At 37.1% G+C, this 17598-nt stretch overlaps 2 protein-coding genes across 4 annotated transcripts in view; one reads left to right on the top strand and one right to left on the bottom strand.

Moving 5' to 3' along the window:
* WWP1 (WW domain containing E3 ubiquitin protein ligase 1) overlaps positions 1-1285 on the top strand; it is a 56964-nt gene extending 55679 nt beyond the window's left edge. For 2 of the 3 annotated variants that reach the window (XM_027736490.2, XM_027736491.2), the window contains one exon: positions 112-369. In XM_027736490.2, the coding sequence (XP_027592291.1) occupies positions 112-211 (100 nt within the window). In that variant the 3' untranslated portion in view covers positions 212-369. Of the gene's footprint in view, positions 1-111 lie in introns of all 3 variants that reach the window. The other variant, XM_027736487.2, reaches the window with a different exon arrangement.
* A 988-nt stretch (positions 1286-2273) lies between these two features.
* Positions 2274-17475, bottom strand: RMDN1 (regulator of microtubule dynamics 1). Its single transcript, XM_027736496.2, has 10 exons — positions 17200-17475; positions 16440-16551; positions 14648-14735; positions 12763-12922; positions 12025-12114; positions 11303-11358; positions 9325-9412; positions 7674-7704; positions 6251-6384; positions 2274-4278 (listed from the first exon to the last, which is right to left on the bottom strand). Exons 1-10 carry the CDS (start codon positions 17317-17319, stop codon positions 4240-4242), a joined length of 918 nt encoding a protein of 305 aa, XP_027592297.2. The 5' UTR covers positions 17320-17475; the 3' UTR covers positions 2274-4239.
* Positions 17476-17598: the final 123 nt, after the last annotated feature.

The raw sequence follows: 17598 nt of genomic DNA, 5'->3' as shown, positions 1-17598 counted from the left end.
TCTAATTGTTAGATCAGAACATTTGTAACTTCTACTATAGCAGTCAAGTTCTGTAGACTTCTACATGGGATTTAGATAAAGTTAACAAAATTTTATGTTTTTTCTGCTCAGTTTTAATCGTTTGGATTTGCCACCATATAAAAGCTATGAACAACTAAAAGAGAAGTTGCTTTTTGCCATTGAAGAAACAGAGGGATTTGGTCAAGAGTAGAAGCAGCTTCTAGTCAAAATGGATATCTTGCATAATAAAAGGCCCAGCCAACTAAAATTGCACACTTAATTGTATATAAGCTTTTTGTTCTGTACAGTGATCTTTCTGGAACTCTAAAAGTTTAATTGTTCTCTGTTCTTCCACAAATATATGCAAAACAGTTCAGCCTTTTCTACTTTTATTTATTGCCCTCCCAAAAGACCAGAAAAACCCCTCCATAAATTTTGAAAGCAGACAAGAGACTTATTTAAAATATATATATAAAAAATATAAATATATATACTAATGGGCTCTAGTTTTATAGAGCTTTAAGGGTATGAAAAGTTGCAGCCATTTAAAAGGGCCTGGATTTGCTTTATCTTGGCTTTATCATTCAGAAAAATGTTTAAACTGCTCTGTGTTCTCTTAAGAAACATCTCCAAGTTTGTTTTATTGCATGGCTATTCTAAAAGGTGTTAAAGGCTTAGGCCAAACGTATCCTAAATATATAGAAAGATGCTGCTGGTATTTGAGATGACAGAATCTGTTCTTCTGTCAGTTTAATTTTTTTAATACCTAAATAGCTGATATATCCCTCTCTACTGATGTAGCCAAGGTCATGAATAAAGCCTTTACTACTTGCACAAGAGTCATGTACAATAAGATGAATGTGATTTAATGTTGAAAGGAGTTGGTGCCACTGTTCTGACTTATTGGAGGAGCTGAACAGAGTATTTTAATTCATTTGAGCAGCATTGAAATTTGTTTACATAGTACCTTGGGTTATTACCATGAGGATGTTAGGTAATCTTCAAAGAAAAAATAATAATAAAAGAGAAAATATTACCCATTCTCTTCCTGGTCTGGTGTCTTACAGGTTTCTTTTTTCTTTTTTTTTTCCTGTTTTGGTTTCCCTTTTCAATCCATGATGTCCTTTTTGTAACTTTGTAGAGTTATATTAATGTAAACTGAGCTATAAGGGTATACAAAAGGTATACAAAAGGTAATGTGAATTTTGCTGCTTTCTGTGTTCATGTTCAGTTTCAGTTACTGGATCTAGTAAACCCAAATAAAATGAAAGTTACTTAAGATTTGCACAGGTAAAAATATTATTTAGTATTAAATTCTCTCATTCCTCTAAAGTTCTTACAGAAATTTAGACGTACTTGAATTAAGTATGTCTAAAACTTGTCATTCTTTTAGGTAGGTCAAGATTGTCCTAAGTGCACAGTAAAATAAAAGCATTTTAAAATTAGTTTTATTGGCATTGAGGGCATTTGCTGAACTGCAAAGATATGTTTAAAAATATTAAAATTTAACACCTTATTCATGTGATTTATATTAAATGCTACTTTTAGCAAACTGTGCTTCCTTATTATAGAGTAAAAACGTGTTTGAAATCACCATTTGTATTATGCTTTAAATATTAGCTGTAAATTCCATTACATTTAAATTATACAGAATTTTGTATACACATGAAAATGATTTTAGAATATGATTAAACACGTTTGTGTAACATATCATATTGCACTGTTAAAAGTGTACATGCGAAAAAATAGCTGTATCTGTTCATGTATCTTTCCAATACAGCAACTGAATTCTGCCAAAATTTTATTTTTCTACATATTGGATTGTCTCGAGGCTTTCTATTCAATATTCACATCTTAAAGTGGAGCTGTTAATCTGTGCATAGCTCTGGTCATACTGGTAGTGCAATGGGCCCAACAGACTGCCTATTTACATGAACTTTTCTGTAAGAGCTTCAAGAATTTCAACCACCTTGAGGGTTTTTCATACAACACCAAAATATCTTTTACAAAACCACTTTCATGTAGCACTACATCAGTTTCAAGTGCAAGTCCACTTTAATTATTACTTACACTTGTTAGAATAGAGGAAGTTTAAAAAAAAGTCTAAAACCACAAGTGTGTGCGACTTGCCTAAAAGACAATGAGGAAAGCTAAATGTCACAGTTAAACTTTATGAATCTGCACTAATGAATGACTTAATGGCCCTCTACCAACTGCTGAATTTTGTGAATCTCTGAGTAACTGAACAAAATAATAATAATAAAGACAGCACATCACAAGAATGTAGTTGCTTTATTGTTTTGATAACTTTAGCTGTCTCACAAATGCAGTAGTTTTTCCTGTGGGTAAGGGTTAGTAAGCAAGAAAAAAAACAAACCCAATAGCCTTCTGTACATGTATATGATTGTGAATTGGTGCCAAGGGACTGACTGAAAGCATGGCTCTGGAGGAAAAAAAGCACAGTTAATATACTCATGTGCATGTGTGTACAGGTAACTTAAACTTTCAGGGAATTTCAGTAATACTACACTGTAATATTTTCTTTTCCCATTTGAATTCCCCATAATTCACCTCTACTTGGGGGGAGTGAGTAAGACTGAAGAGAGGGAAGACAGCAAAGGCTGGAACTCAGACAAGGGAACCATTGAGGTAACACTACTTGAAGGAGCTACTGTGTAGTTCATGGGTTTTGTTGGTTCCTTTCTTCCTGCAACTCAGCTGGTTTTCACTACACACTCAACAGTTGTTACTCAGTACCTGGATATCCTTCCTCTTTGTGCAGCAGCAGAAAAGGCACCTAAGTAAGGTGCCTGTGCCACAAAGCTACTGGAGGCAAATCTGTGTATGGCAAATGTTTTTGTAGTACATGAATGCAGAAAATTCTCCTAAACACCATATCATCCACCCTGAGATGCTGCCACACTGAAGACTTCATTTTGATGCTCTACTAATAGAAAATATTATAAATATTTATAATATTTATAATAGAAAATAGTAATAGAAAATCACTTTAAATTACTTAATTACTTTAGTGGACAAACCCCCTGTTTTAACTAGTTTCGTAATCTGAGGCTAGAATTAAAGCCTCAGATTCTTAGCTGTTAATTTTTACTACTGACTTAGACCAGGCTTGGTTTGTGAGTCTTAGCAACTATGCTGTTCTTCATATTCCCCCTATAGATTTTCTAGTAAAGCAAACATTAGGTATTTATAGTCAATTTGATCTAGATTGTTCTACTGACAATACCACATGTAATTGATTGCCTACCATCTTTTCATTATTTGGTCCTCTTTTTCTCTTGGGTAATCCAAATATACTGTCTGGAAAGTCTGTAAATGTTTTCTATGCTGGATATGTAACTTAGGTTACTTTATATTGCTGGTGAAAATTCCTGCTAAAATGGTAGCAAGACCAAGTAGAAAATTTTATCTTTAGAAACAGAAGTCCATATGCTTCCACATAGCAGTTCCTTTCTAATGTACTGGGAGTGTGTATTCCTCCTGTTGTCAGTCTAGGGGAAATTGTGTGTACCCAGCAAACATTTACAGCCACAAAATCATCAGAATTCACAGCCTTTAAATAGAAAAGTAAGTAGTCATATTTCACAGATCACTGCTGATATCACCCATAAATTTTCTTTGATGTTCCCTACTTGTGGGGGTTTTTTTGTTTGGTTTTTTGTTCATTTGTTTTTTGTTTTACCACAGCACTTTTTGCAAACACTAGCATTTAAGAGTATTGGAATTAAGATGGTGCAGGCTTAAAGAGAAATCTTTAAGAGCAGGTAATAATGTGAACATCTATTACTCTTGAAGACCACTGAACCCCACAGCAAAACGCTCTAGAAAAAATTGCAGAATTAAAATTGTCACGGCCCTGTCCCTCCTTTTTTAAACTTATGCTAATCATGTCACTTATTATTCCTCATACACAACTTGTAGTGTAAGAGTGTAAAAAGCTTAATTAAAAACCTGTGCAACCCCTCTCCCAGCCTTTCCCCTCTAATATATCCTATATATTCCTTGGTTGTCCATAAAGCCCTTCATTCCCATACAAATCAGCAGAGACGATCACATAATGAAACATCTTCTAGTTGACACCGTAGTTGAAATGATATGGAGATAAAAGGTCTGGGCTATACTTTTATTAACAGCTTCAATAAACCAAAGTAGTATTTGGGGCCTTCTTCCTATGCTGCTCAAACCTGAGGCACTGAATTCCCATTATTTTGTTTCTTCTTATATAGAATTAAGCAGCTCCAAAGCTTCTTTCTGTACCTGAAAGAAATAAACGGTAAAAAAAGAGTGCCAAGTAGTTATAGGCTCTTCTAGCAAAATTTGCCACACAAGCACTCAAACACTTCACCACAGTTCTGTATATTCAGAATCCTCCTAAGACTAGTCATTTTTCATCTGTAGTTCAAGGTGCTCAATACTTGAAACATGAATAAGAATAAAACCACTTAAGCCAGTGTCTTCAGTGTAATTCATTCTATATATAGTAAGTTTATTTGTGTTGGATACAGATGATTAGCTCTTTATTTGCTGTAGTCCGATAGTAGCAATGTAGGGAGTTGTCCTACCTCTGACCATACTCAACCAACCCAGAGTTTTCAAGATTCTGGACAGCAGGTAAGAGAGTGTGAGAAGACAGTTTCTGAGGTTCCCTTTGCCTAGAGGTTCTGGGTAAAATCTGATACGATTTTATTATGACCTCTAACATTTATATTAACCCCCCCCAACAAACCCAAAAAAACCAAAAAATCCCAGCACCACCACCCCCCGCCCCCCAAACCACAAAAAGACCCTCCAACTCAACAAACTTCTCCTGACAAAGCAAGCAGTGCAGACAACATAAGCCAGATAACTCTGAGTATCTGTAGTAACAAATGTTCAGAAAATCTAGTTATGCTGAGACAAGAATTCAAATGCCTTTGCACAGGCCACTTTCCTTCATACTGGACTACCACGTCTAGTTCCCAATGAATTTTGCACTTTACACATTCACCCAGAGAACGGAGAGAATACCACCTCTCTTCAGTTCAGCAGCTCTGCACCCCTCTAGGAGATCAGGAAATGGATGTTTGTACCGGGAGGCCATGACTGGCTGCAGCAGATAAATGGTTTAACAACTTGGCTACAGCACAGAATTCACTCCTGATTATTCCTTTTCTGTGGTTCTTAAAAAAAGGCAAACTTTTGGGATCACTGGTTTCACATGTGCCTCTAGCTACTAGTAACTGTCAGAAGAATTGACCAATTTCATACACACCTGAGACCACTACTACTTTAGGCTATTAAATTCCTATACATTTTACAAGGCAGTGGAGGAACGTAATACTTGTATTTCTACTGAAAGGTGTTATTAAAGGAGCTCACTTTTGGAAGAAACAGTTTGAGCCTTACCAGCAAATCTACAGAGGGATTTTGTAAGACTACCTCAGTAGTGTTTTTTCTGAGGTGTGAAATGCAAACTCCTACCAAAGTATTTCTAACAATTAGGATATTAGAATGTCACAACCCATATGGATGATTTCTGTAACAGTTAAAGCATCTCACACTGTAGCTTAATGCTTAACAAATTAGAGGTCAACCAACCATAAGAAAAAACGATTAGCAATGAGTTAGTACTCTGTATATGTTTAGGTAGGAAGTAGATGCCTACCCATCCAAACCAGGATCCTTCTGAGCAGTTCCAAAGGGTAATTAAGTGCCTGATGCCACCTAGCATTGGAGGTTTGCTGTCAAAGATACATTACCTCCATTTGTGTCAATTCAGACCATCTGAATCTGTCCCTAAGGGCTTGGAATGGACTGCAGTATTAAGTTTTTCACATATATGTGGGGTTTTTTTTCTTCCTCATGTTCATGTGATTTTTAGCTCTTCCAAAACCTACCTTTCCAGTTTTAGGCATACGAAAAGTCAATTTGCTCACAGAGACAGAGGCTAGCCCAGGGGCCTGCCTGAACTTCAGCAACACAGCTAAGGCTGGGTTGTTGTTAGCACTACAAAAACATCATGGAGAAGGAAATGTAACAGTTCTCTACAGTAGATAAACAGAATATTTCCAACCACTGTGTTCAGGGGTGATTAGCTACATACTGGAGTTTTTTGGTGCTGATGTGATTCTGAATAATAGGTGCTGAACTACAATTTCATCTGAGTTAACTTTATAAAACATTTCACTGCCATGATGTCACATGTTGGTTACAATACGTGATTGTACTATTACAGTTCTTAACTTCCTACCTGTTTGTCCTCTTCTGTCTGTGCAGGATACTCCTTTGCTTTGCTTAACCAGAGAAGAGCCATCTTTTTATTGTTTAACTTCAAGTATGTCTTCCCCAAAAAGAGCAAATTTTTGCTGTAGAAATTTGGATCAGCTGCATAGACAGGAGAAAAGCTTTACATGAGAACGAGTAGCGTATTATCAAAGCCCTTTGATACTTATTTCAGAAAACACATATAGTCTTTTGGCTTTGGATCAGAAGGAAGCCAATGTAAAACTTTCACTTACTAGATTTTGGTCTTATATACAAGTATTTTAACTAGAAGCTTGTTAGTTACTAAATGAAACTAGATTCCTCACAAAGAGCAAAGCAGTGAGCTTAATGTGTAACAACTTTGTTTTGCAGATTTTGGGCTTTTTTGGACCTAGCAGGTACAACAGGCAATGCAACCAGCTGAGCAAGTATAGGCAAAGGAAGAAAGGGTACATTTCCTAGCACATAAAGATACCAGTTTAGCTTTTGTTGCACAGAAGAAAACTTAAAATTATTTGTACCCACATTCAACATTTTTTAAGTGGAGATTTAAAGCTTTTTACTAAGCAAGCTTGGCTATCAATCATTATTAAAGGCTAATCTTGCCTACAGTCCATACTTATAAATGCAGGCTTTTTCTGCTGCTGGACCTAAGATCAGGATTTAAAAAATATGGAGGTGTTTTAAAGGCAAATTTTGAGACAAAGTTCAGTGTTCCAGCTCACAGCTGCCTTACGGGACACCCAGGACACAATGAGCTTTTCCTTTAAACTTCACTGGTTTAACTATGTACAAGTCTTTCATAAAACAGTCTTTCCTTGTCTTCCTTTATCTTTCGGCTAGTCAGTTTTGCTTATGACTTCACTCTTGGAGAAATAGTAGCTTGATATTTTCTTCTACATCATGTGGACAGTTTTACTGCCAGTTAGATTGGCAGTCTGATCCTAATCACTTCTGAAATAATAAAAAATTGTGTACTTTTCCTGTTGTTCTATTTAGAATACAGAGAACTAAATTTTGAGAAAAATAACATTAAATTCGCTTTTTTTGATTTCTTTTTTTTCCTGCACTCCAGTTGAATTCCTTGGGAAAGAGTACTTTGTTACTCAGGAAGGTACAAATTTCACTTTAATACTTATTCTGAAAAAACCTTCACATTACATTGTAAGTGATGATAGAAAGTGTGTAGCATACTTTGAGTATCTCTGAAGAAATGTGCCAACCTAACAGTCCAGTGTGCTGACTGGCGTGCCAGGCTGATACATTTATCAGTTGATCATACTGTACTGTTTGGTTTACCTGGCTATTAATAGCTACAGCTATTAAGGTGATACCGAAAAACTGGAGGTTTACTGCAAGTCGTCATTCACAAAAGATACTTTTCAGTCAAAACAAGCTTGAAATATTACCTTCCTCTGCCATGTGAAAGTAACGTAGCGCCTGTAAAAGACAAAGTTGTCTTCCTTAAAATGGAGAATAAACCAAACACAAACTAAAGCCTTACGTGCATGCTTAAAATAGCTGGATAGGACTTCCTGGAAAGGACTTCCTGTCTGTGATCTTATTTTTATTAATTCAACATGCTATGATGCTTCTCATTCAATGTACAATCAGATTTGACATTATTTCAGCAGAACTAGTACTTATCCAAAATATCCCCCTAACCACTTCCTCCATTAAGTACAGTACCACCTGTTTGTCCCCAGCAAACCGGATTGTGTATTTCCAGTTCAACTTCTCAAGATAATTTCGCATTTTATTTGTACCATCCAGCACATCTGCAGTTTTCCCCATACGTTTCTCATGTATAAATTCAACAGCTGAAATGAATCTTATGATTTAGGACATTAATGTTAACAAATGCTTCAGAGAGAGAACTAACTCCCACAGAGCACTAGTTAGCACCCTCTTACATGAGGATAAACATTTCTGAAATCCACATATTTTTCAATCAGTTTCCCATCCTGCACATATGAAATTTCAGTCCAACTCTACCTCTTCCTAATGGTACTAGTTGGGGGGAAAACACTCTCAGAGAACTTAAAAGTATGGATGTATATACAAAACATATTTTGTACTGAAACTGCAGAAATCCTTCCAGTACAAGTTTGCTTCTTCAGCCACTTTAAGTGCTACAGGACTTGATGCTGGGACTGACATCATTTTGCAGTATTTGAAATCCTGGTTGATGTTTTGTATTCTTCTGAGAGTGATTTTCAGCAAAACTTACAAGCTTGACATTCCATTAAAAAGTTTTATTTCTTTTTCAATCAGACCTTAAATTGCTTTCTGTGTAACAGCAAGCAGTCTTCTATGATTACTTCCTAGTGACTCCTGCCCCCTCACCATAAAAGAACAAAACAGTTATTAGTTGATCTAAACAACCAGAGATTATAACAGCTGCAGCAAACTTTCCTATTACCAATTTAATTTTCAAGTTTCTATATATGTACAGGTGTTTAAATAAGATGCATGCTGTTTTAGACACCCTAGAAGATAAATATCTGGGCAGTATGTTTTAGGGCATATGACAGCAGGAATTTTCATAGCAAAGAGTGAAAAAATTATTTTCAAATTAAAAAAACCCACCCTTTGTGGTCAAGGAATGAGAGGGTATTTGCTCATGTTAAGTAACAAAGCAACCTGTTGCTTTTTAGCATTTAAAGGGACAAATTCTAACAGTCCTATCAAATAAATACATGGTATAACAGCACCATATAAATCATCAGCACTGCACTGGTACAGACAGTTATCTGCAACAGATCACAACAGTAAATACAAACTAAGTTACATATAGCTTGTTATTTTCTGCTGCATAATCTACATGGAATAATTTTCACTATTCTGTGTGTGCTACAGCTGAAAAAAATTAAAAGCTTTTTAAGTTTTTAGTTATCCCTCACCCTCCTGTTCTATTCTTATTTTATTATTGATAGTTGTAAACTCCCAAGTCCATGCTTATTCCATAAGCAGAGGTCAGCTTTGACAGGAAAATGAGTAAAAGTATATCAACAGCTTTGTGGGGAAAATAATAATCTATGAAACATTTTCCTACTGTACCTCTTGAAACGTGGAGGTTGGTGGTGTGGCAAACAGCGTTGCAGCAATTTTTCTTTGGTACCATGGCATTTCAGCAAAGGAGTAACACCTGAAGCAAAAAGAAACATTTATATCTACCCTTCCCATATTTCTCTTGTTTTTGAGAAATATTCTCATAATTGTTGTTGAAAACTGGATGTCATAAGTGTTGTTTTCAAGAGTCAAAACTCCAGACACACTGCAAGTTCTAAAACCATGTTCTTATGTCTGTACAAGAAAATAGCAGGATGTCCAAAACTGCTACTAAAGAAGTTTTGATGTGTCTTTTACTGGGAACTAATTACATTAGGTTAAACTGGAGACATTTACTAAGCATGAGCCAGCTTTTGAGCTTTAATGATTTTAATGTGTGTATTTTGTTCTAATATATTTGTAAAAATGGCACAACTGAGTAATGATGTCATTGCCTTACCTCAACACTACTTTGCTTTTTTCAATTATTAATATAAAGCAGATCTGCAGTACATTCCTGAAAGACTTTGATCTATAAGAATGAAAATAAATCCAAGAATCAAACCACTGCGTTCTAGGCTAGGTCATGCTACACTGTTTTTCTATCTACTAAATAACACAGGTAATCGATCAGTCACCTATTTATTGGTGAAAACATTTGTGAAGCATTTCAAGTCCACAGAAGATTCCAGGTGTAAACATTAAACAACGCTTAAACATTCAGTTTAGTAGCCTCCCACAATGAGTTTACAATTACACTATGTAAAATAGAGCACTCTAGAGGAGGTGAAAAATTAATAAATATTCAAGAATTGGCTGATACCAAATGTCAGTTTCAGATGAAGATGCTCTGGGATTCAGTAATGAGTATATTTAAACATGGGAATATTTTAGAGCCAAAAGCAGCAATAATCTCACATTTCTTATCATGTTTTCTAATTTTCCTTAGGAACAATGTCTTAAGTACTTTCCAGAACAAGCTTCCTATCTCAAAACGGACCTTGAGGCTCAGTCAGTTGGTAGCATATGCTTTTGTTTAGATATTTGGACTATTGCAATTTTTGCATCATATGGGAATGAGTGGTGGATGCTGAAAAACCAAAGTAAGTTTGTACACTAATAAAAAACTCTGGAGCAGCAGATTGTAGTTTTCTCTGATACTCAAGAGTCAAAAAAATCCATACAGAAAGTAACTGTGTTTTTTAGTATTTTTTTTAAACTGCAAATATATTGGCTTTATTTTCAATCTCACAGCAGAGATTTCCTGTAAAACAGTGTAATAGCTTTGGTCTTTTTGAAACAAATAACCAAAAGCGCTGTCTGGAGTCTCTCACCAACACATAAAAAAATACTGCTTTCCATCACACCACTTCCACAAAATGCCCTGGTTTGTATGGAAAGTTGTATTTCCAGGCCCTTTGCCTGCTATGTAACAGTAATTTTAAGTACCAATTTCACTGAGCAGTAAATTAAATTTCAAAGATTTTTTGTTAATATATATGAATTTATAAATCCATTTATTAATATAACTTTGAAAATACCGTATCATGACAGATAACAGGAGAAGTATTTTAGGAACACATCTCACTTAGGTAGTTTTTCACAGACTGTATTAAGTTGCAGTCATCCCTGGAATTCAACAGAAATTCAGTGTTGAGTTGACTCCATTCACACCAGTAAACCAAAATGAGCAGGACTCAGAATTGCTGATGCCTGCTATGGATTCTATGAAGCAAACTTAATGTCTGCAAATCGAGTGTTTAATAGTTCCATACAAATAAATTAAATGAACAATTATTTTTCATCTTTTTGAACTGCTTAACAGCCAGACTTTTTCAAGGCATGATGTTCCATACCTGTTTAATAGGTTTTCATGTTTGCATCAATTACAAGTCACTAAATTATTACAAGCAATTCATGTAAGATATTTTATATTCTGGCATTTTTCTTTGCCAAATGCTAAATTTTGTTTGAAAATATGCCTTACCAAATCCCTATAAGATGAATTGTTGTAGCATCTTTTGGATTTAGTTCAATGGCTCTCTGTTGAGGGGAGAAAAAAAACAACACAAGATATAAGAAGTTGTTCTGACATATGTGGATTAAAATACATTTAAAAAGTAGACTTGTTATCCTGCTGTTAATTAAACCAGCCTCATCAGGTGTAGAATTTCAAGGCAATATATTATTTATTCAGTACATAACTACATCAGCTCACCTCCAAAAAACTGACAACACTGACAGATTCTAAGCACTTCTGCTTAGTAGGTCATTAAAAGTTGCATATGAGACTTGGTGTGTTCAGATTTTGATATAATCTCTGGTGATATAAAATTAGTAGTCCCTTATCTTTTCCAGTATTTGTCCTTTACCACTACATAATCCACAATTCAAAGGACGGCCACAGAGCCATTTCTCAATATCACTGTTACATTTTATCTAATCCTCAGAGGTGTCTAAAGCACTTCAGCTATTTCAAGACTCCCTTCTAAAGGGATTTGGTTTACTGCAGGAGATAATTTGTACTCCTTGTTTCCCCAGCATTTCTGAGGCATATGTTACAAGAACCCAAAAAACAAAGTGTCACTAGAGATAGAAACAGAAGTACGCTTTCAATATTTTGCCAAAAATTAGTTACCAGCTGTCACACAATCTATACACTGGATGTATACATTGATGCTGTCATATGCAAAAAACTGTTTGCATTACCTGAAAATGCTCCTTGATAACAATAGCATTTCCAATTTTAGTTTTGATTCCTTCATAGTCTCCAACATCACTGAGGCAAATTCCATACCACTGTAATTCAAATAACAAAAATAAAACATTTAATACAGCACTATAGCTATTGATAGTACATTTTTAAAAACCTGCAACCAGAAGGGCTGCCACCACCACAAATGACAAACAAGCAAGAAGTATTTATTGTGAACAGCTGAGGCAGCATCAGTGTGACCTGCTGGTCTGCATGTGTAAGGGAATAAATGTCCTCTTCCGATCCTAGATGTCAACACAAGTGACTATACTTTGCCCGTGAGAGAAGCAGCACCAAAAAAAAAGCAGAACGAAGTCAGGGCCTGAAGTACTTCTAGTAAAGCCCTACAGAATACAGAAATAGTATGCTGAATGTGGGACATGTACAACGTTTTTAAGGCTACATCAGAGGAGGAGGAGCTGATTACATCTGCTGTAATAAACCTCATCAGTCACACCTCTCTCCATGGTCCTGCATACATTTAACCAGTTTCTGTTTCCTGTATAGAGGAAATTTAGCTGGAGAAGTCTGAACTCAGATCTTCCACAAAAGTTAGGGAGAATCAGAAGTCTCATTCATTCTCAGCTGAAAAGTTAAATTATGCTGAAGTTTGCTAACACAGCACAGTGACATTTCCAGTTTCTACTAGCAGAAATCAACAAACAAGATTTCGGTTATTTTGCATGGCTCACCTTGTGCGCTGCAGAATTTGATTCATTTTTTTCAAGAGCCTTTTTTGCATACTCAAAGGAGTCATAAGTCAGTTGTTTCTTCTCCTCTGCAGAAGTACTACTAAGCTGAGCTAGATCTCGTGATGCCCGTGCCAGCCGCCACAACAACTCCGCATCATCACTAGTTAGGAAGAGAAACGCTAACATTTTGAAGCAATAATGGAAACAAAGCCAGCAAAGATCTTAAAACAGTCTATCAAAATGTATCTCAAGTGGGTGATAAGACAACATTGTATCATCTGTCCTGCTATGCTATATACAACCGCAAGATAACAAATAGAAAAGGAAAGCCCACCATTACAGACTGTCTGACAATACTTCTGTTCTGCCATTCTGGTCTGCAAAGCAAATAGATCTGTAGGAAAGGTCTTTGTTTTCTCAAAAAAAAAAAATAAAAAAAAATGGTACCACTCAACACACCGGAAGGAAAAGAGGACTACTCTGTTCTTAGCTAGATGGTATTTTTTCCAACATTCCACTGATTTGTATTGATGTTTACTTGGAATATTTAAAACACTATCAATCTTTTTCCTACAATTATACTTAAATAATTAAATTCTTCCTAGAACAACAGTGAAAAAACACAGATTAGCCACACCACCAGAACAAAAAGCTTTATGTTTATGTATTTATTTATATCAGTTTATCAAATGGTATATGGTAGGTTATAGCCAAAGATAAAGGATCTAAAATTTGATTTTGTTCACATTGTTATGAAACGCTGCTTGCACTTTTAGAGCACAATCATTTTAATTTTGGCTTTCCATTTTAATAGAGACTTAAATTTAGAGTTTTTCAGAGGTCTTATCTGTGTGGCTATAAACCTCCAGCCCTGGAACACTGAAGTCAAAACTACCAGAAACTAAAAGTATTTAAAAGCATATAAGAATTATTGCTAAACTCTAAAGTATCAGTTTTCTATTCTTATCTGAAGTAACAGTGAGTCACTGCTCTCATAGCACAGCAGTCATGCTCTATTCAACAGAGTAACACGGACCTAGAAGGCTCATTTTTCAGCTAAGTCACAAAAATCTTAAGTACTGCTACTGGAATCATTACTCCTCAGAGAATAATTAGTGTTGTTATACACCTAGTAACAAGCTTACACCTCGCTTATGATATGCTGTCCCTTACAGGCTGGGAACTTCATTTAATTTCACAGGTTTTACACTTGTACCCCTGGCAAGAACAAGGGAGGAAAAAAGAAATAAGGGAAAAAAAAACAAACCCAGGATCTGCAAAGTACTGAAAAGAACCAAAATGTTTTTGGAGCGAGATGTTTTGTCTCCTCCAAGGGAATGGACTCTTAAGTTTGCAATCCCTTTTCTGCTTTTTCTTTAAACAGCTTATCCCAGTTCACTTAATGTTTTTTGCACGTAAGACATAACTACATGAGCAAGGCCTTTTTTTGTTCAGACTCAAATCCTAACATTAGACAAATGAAAACAGAAAGAATAGCTGGTCAGCAGTGAAAAAGAAATGAAACAGTGACTCAAAAATTTTCAACACCTGAATTCTAGGTACCTTGATCCTTTACTAATGCATAGCCACATTATGAGTTTTTGCAGTAATTTGAAAATTATTTAAAATTTGAGTAACAAAGCAAACAAGCAAAAACCTCTCCTTCGCAGGACTGAAAAACTTAAGGGTTAATTCTCATCTTCTACAACTACCAGTTCTTTCTTTATTCATTTTTCCAGTAGGAGGGAAAAGATTAGGAATCCTTTCCTACTTATATAAGGGTGAAAGCAAGGTTCTCCAGCATATTACAGTGAGCATATTTGTTGAAAAGCTGATACAGAAGAGCACCGAAAAGTCACAGTAATGTCTCAATGTAACAAAGTACCTATTTTTATGCTGAACCAGCAACTGATACAGTTTTTCAGTTTCTCCACTCCCGTACAGGTAGTCTGCTTGTTCTATCACTTCTTCCACTTCAGAAGAAATTAAAATTGGGGAAACAGAAGAAAAAATTACAGTAATTAGCACATTATAGCATAAACTAAATATTTTACAGCAAGACGACCTAGCTGAAAATGATATAGCTCTTTTTTAGGCCATCATTCCAAACAACTTACAGGTACAGCAGGATTGAATAAGCAACATGTACAATGCTCAACTAGGATGAGAATCAGTGCCTCTCTAATGCAACTACAACAGCTTTCAGCAAGACAGCTTGGATGCTTAACAAAACATAAGCTCTAAGCTCCTTCATAAAAATTAATTGTGTTTATAAGCTTTCCTTTTTGACGTTACCTAGTAAATAGGGTAGACACATTTAGCGGCAGCAAAGTTTTCCTTAACAGAAGAAGGAAAACATTAAAGGTTATTAAACACAGCAGCCTGCTCTTCAGTTTAAAAAGATCCTAGACTATAAATCTAGATAATTTTTAACCTTGCTGTCTTATCTTTCAAAGATAAGCTAACGGTCTACCTGGACTTTAGATCTTAGTGTTTAAAATGAGCTTCATACTACATCTTCAGCATTATCTTCAGTAAACTATTATGTTTGCTTGTTGACCTTAACACTACTAACATATCTAATGACTAAATGCTCAAAACTCTGAACACATTTCCCACGAGGTGTTTTTATGCAAATTATTATACTTTTATTGCTTTGGAGTATTTTTCAGGTATTTCTATTTTACCCTTATTTTCACCTTATCTATTACTTGTTTTGCAAAGAAAGCCCATTACCATTGCTTTTCTTGGCAATGTAAATGCCAGATTCAAGAGGGAGCACTGAAAAGACTAGAGGTGACTACACAGTGTTATTTATGTTCCTCATGAGAAATGAGGAATTCCTTATTCCTTGTTATTACTATTTCTTATTTGTGTACCAAGTGGCTATCTCAAATCTATTCACTGACACTTCTTCTGTTATAGAAAATGAGACAGTTCCTTATTTGCTCAAAAATTAATTGTCCGAATTTTTATTTCTATAAGCATCAACACAGTATGCATATAGCCAGTCAGGCTCATTCTCTATTCAGCTAGGCTTACTCTCAAAATCCTGAATTTACCATGTGATAGACGAGTTCTAAGTCTGTAACAATATCCTCTTTTAAGATGTTGTTACTGTTCTACCAGCAGTGAAACTATCCTTATTCAAATTTGAAAAGGATATTTTATTCCTTGTTATATTGTTTTCTGGTAGGGAAAGCAGGATTTTGAAGTGTCACAAAAAATACAAGCCATTTCTCAACTCTCTTTGAGATGCAATCTCAGTATTGCTCAACTGGATAAAATGGGAATCACACTTTTTTCATACTGAAAATCTAAACTAACTAAAATTTCTAGAAATCAAATAAGCTTTGGTCTGTGTTCCTAAGTGAACTTTTCAGTATGATTTATTTAAAGCTTGGGGAGCAAGTTAGGTATCATACACCTTGTACATGTGGTCCATCCCTGTCAGGATGAGCTACTAGATCTGCTTTCAGTGACAGCTGAAAGCACTTGTTAAACTGCTACAAGGCTACCCATAAACGATTCAAAAGCATACTGCCATTAAATCACATTGCATGCAGTCTTAATAGCGAAAATCAAGCATTACACCATTTTCCTCTATAATTCTTGCACTAAAAATTTTAACTTTCACATGAGAGTATCCTACATACTTCAAAATTTGAAAATATTACCTTTGAAGCTTGCATGAACCTCAGCAAAGCCAAAAATCAGCTTATGAGCTTCATAAGCCAAAAAGGACCCTGTTGAAAGCACAAGCCCCCTCTCAAGGTTTTTTCTAAGCACCTGTATGGGATCATAAGATAGATATTAACATTATCGTTCTGAGTTTAAATTTTTTTTGTCTGTAGCACCGGTTATATTTCAGATTTTGAGCAAAGAGAAAACTTTTAAATGTTAAAAAACCTTCATAAGACGAAACAGTTCATCAAGAGGGTATTTTAAGTATATTCAACAGAAGCTCATGATTACGCTTTAAAACGACCACAGCGCTAGACTGAAAACAAACCATAGATACGGAGCAAATACAAGATAAGAAGCAAAAAAAGGGCACTAGTGTTCTTCAAACGAGCGGAGGGCTCCCAGCTCTTGCAAAACCAAACCAGCCCTTCGCTACGCCCCGCGATGCCGGAGCCTCCCCACTGCCGCCTCCTCCCGCATCCCCACCCGCGGCGGAGCGGCCCCGCGGGGGCGAGCGGCGGCACAGCCTGTGAGAATCACAGGATCGATCAGGTTGGCAAAGACCTCTGAGATCATCGAGTCCAACCCATGACCGAACAGCACCATGTCAACGGGACCATGGCACGAAGTGGCGCGTCCAGTCTTTTCTTAAACACCCCCAGGGGCGGTGACTCCACCGCCTTCATGGCAGCCCGTTCCAAGAAGCCCCTGGGAGCGGTCGCGCCCCCCCGCCCCGAGGGGCACCCCGGCTACCTCGCTCCACGTCCGGCCCCGGCCCCACGGGCCATTCGTCGCCTCCCGTCGGAGCCGCAGCCCTAGGCCGGCAGGACCACGGCGGAAGGGCCGCGCCAGCACCGCCATGAGCGTCGCCATCGCCGCCGCCAGCACCGCCCCCCGCCTCCGGAGGAGCCGCTCCGCCCCGCGGCCCTGCCGGGGCGCGGGGGCACACAAGGGCAGGGGCCGCCCGGGCCGCCGGCCCGCCCGCTGTGCCGAGCACCGGGCATTGCGCGGCCCCGAGCCGGAGCCACACTGGGCTTCGACCCGCCCGCCCGCCTGCCCGCCTGCCCGCCTGCCCGGGACGCGGGGTGGGCGGGAGGGGCGGAGGGCTCTGCGCCTGCGCTCCGGGGCGGGGCGGGCGTGTCCGGCTGGAGC

Source organism: Pipra filicauda, unplaced genomic scaffold (assembly GCF_003945595.2).
Source record: "Pipra filicauda isolate LSUMZ 115617 unplaced genomic scaffold, ASM394559v2 scaffold20_size4479445_pilon, whole genome shotgun sequence".
NCBI lineage: Eukaryota > Metazoa > Chordata > Aves > Passeriformes > Pipridae > Pipra > Pipra filicauda.
This window is presented reverse-complemented; position numbering and strand designations above follow the sequence as displayed.

Coding starts and splice junctions, on each gene's coding strand:
- RMDN1 (XM_027736496.2), bottom strand. CDS start 17,319: ATGGCGACGCTCATGGCGGTGCTGGCGCGGCCCTTCCGCCGTGGTCCT. Junction 12,923..14,647: donor CTGGTTCAGCATAAAAATAG/GTACTTTGTTAC, acceptor CTTCCTAACTAG/TGATGATGCGGAGTTGTTGT. Junction 7,705..9,324: donor CAACCTCCACGTTTCAAGAG/GTACAGTAGGAA, acceptor TGTCTTTTACAG/GCGCTACGTTACTTTCACAT.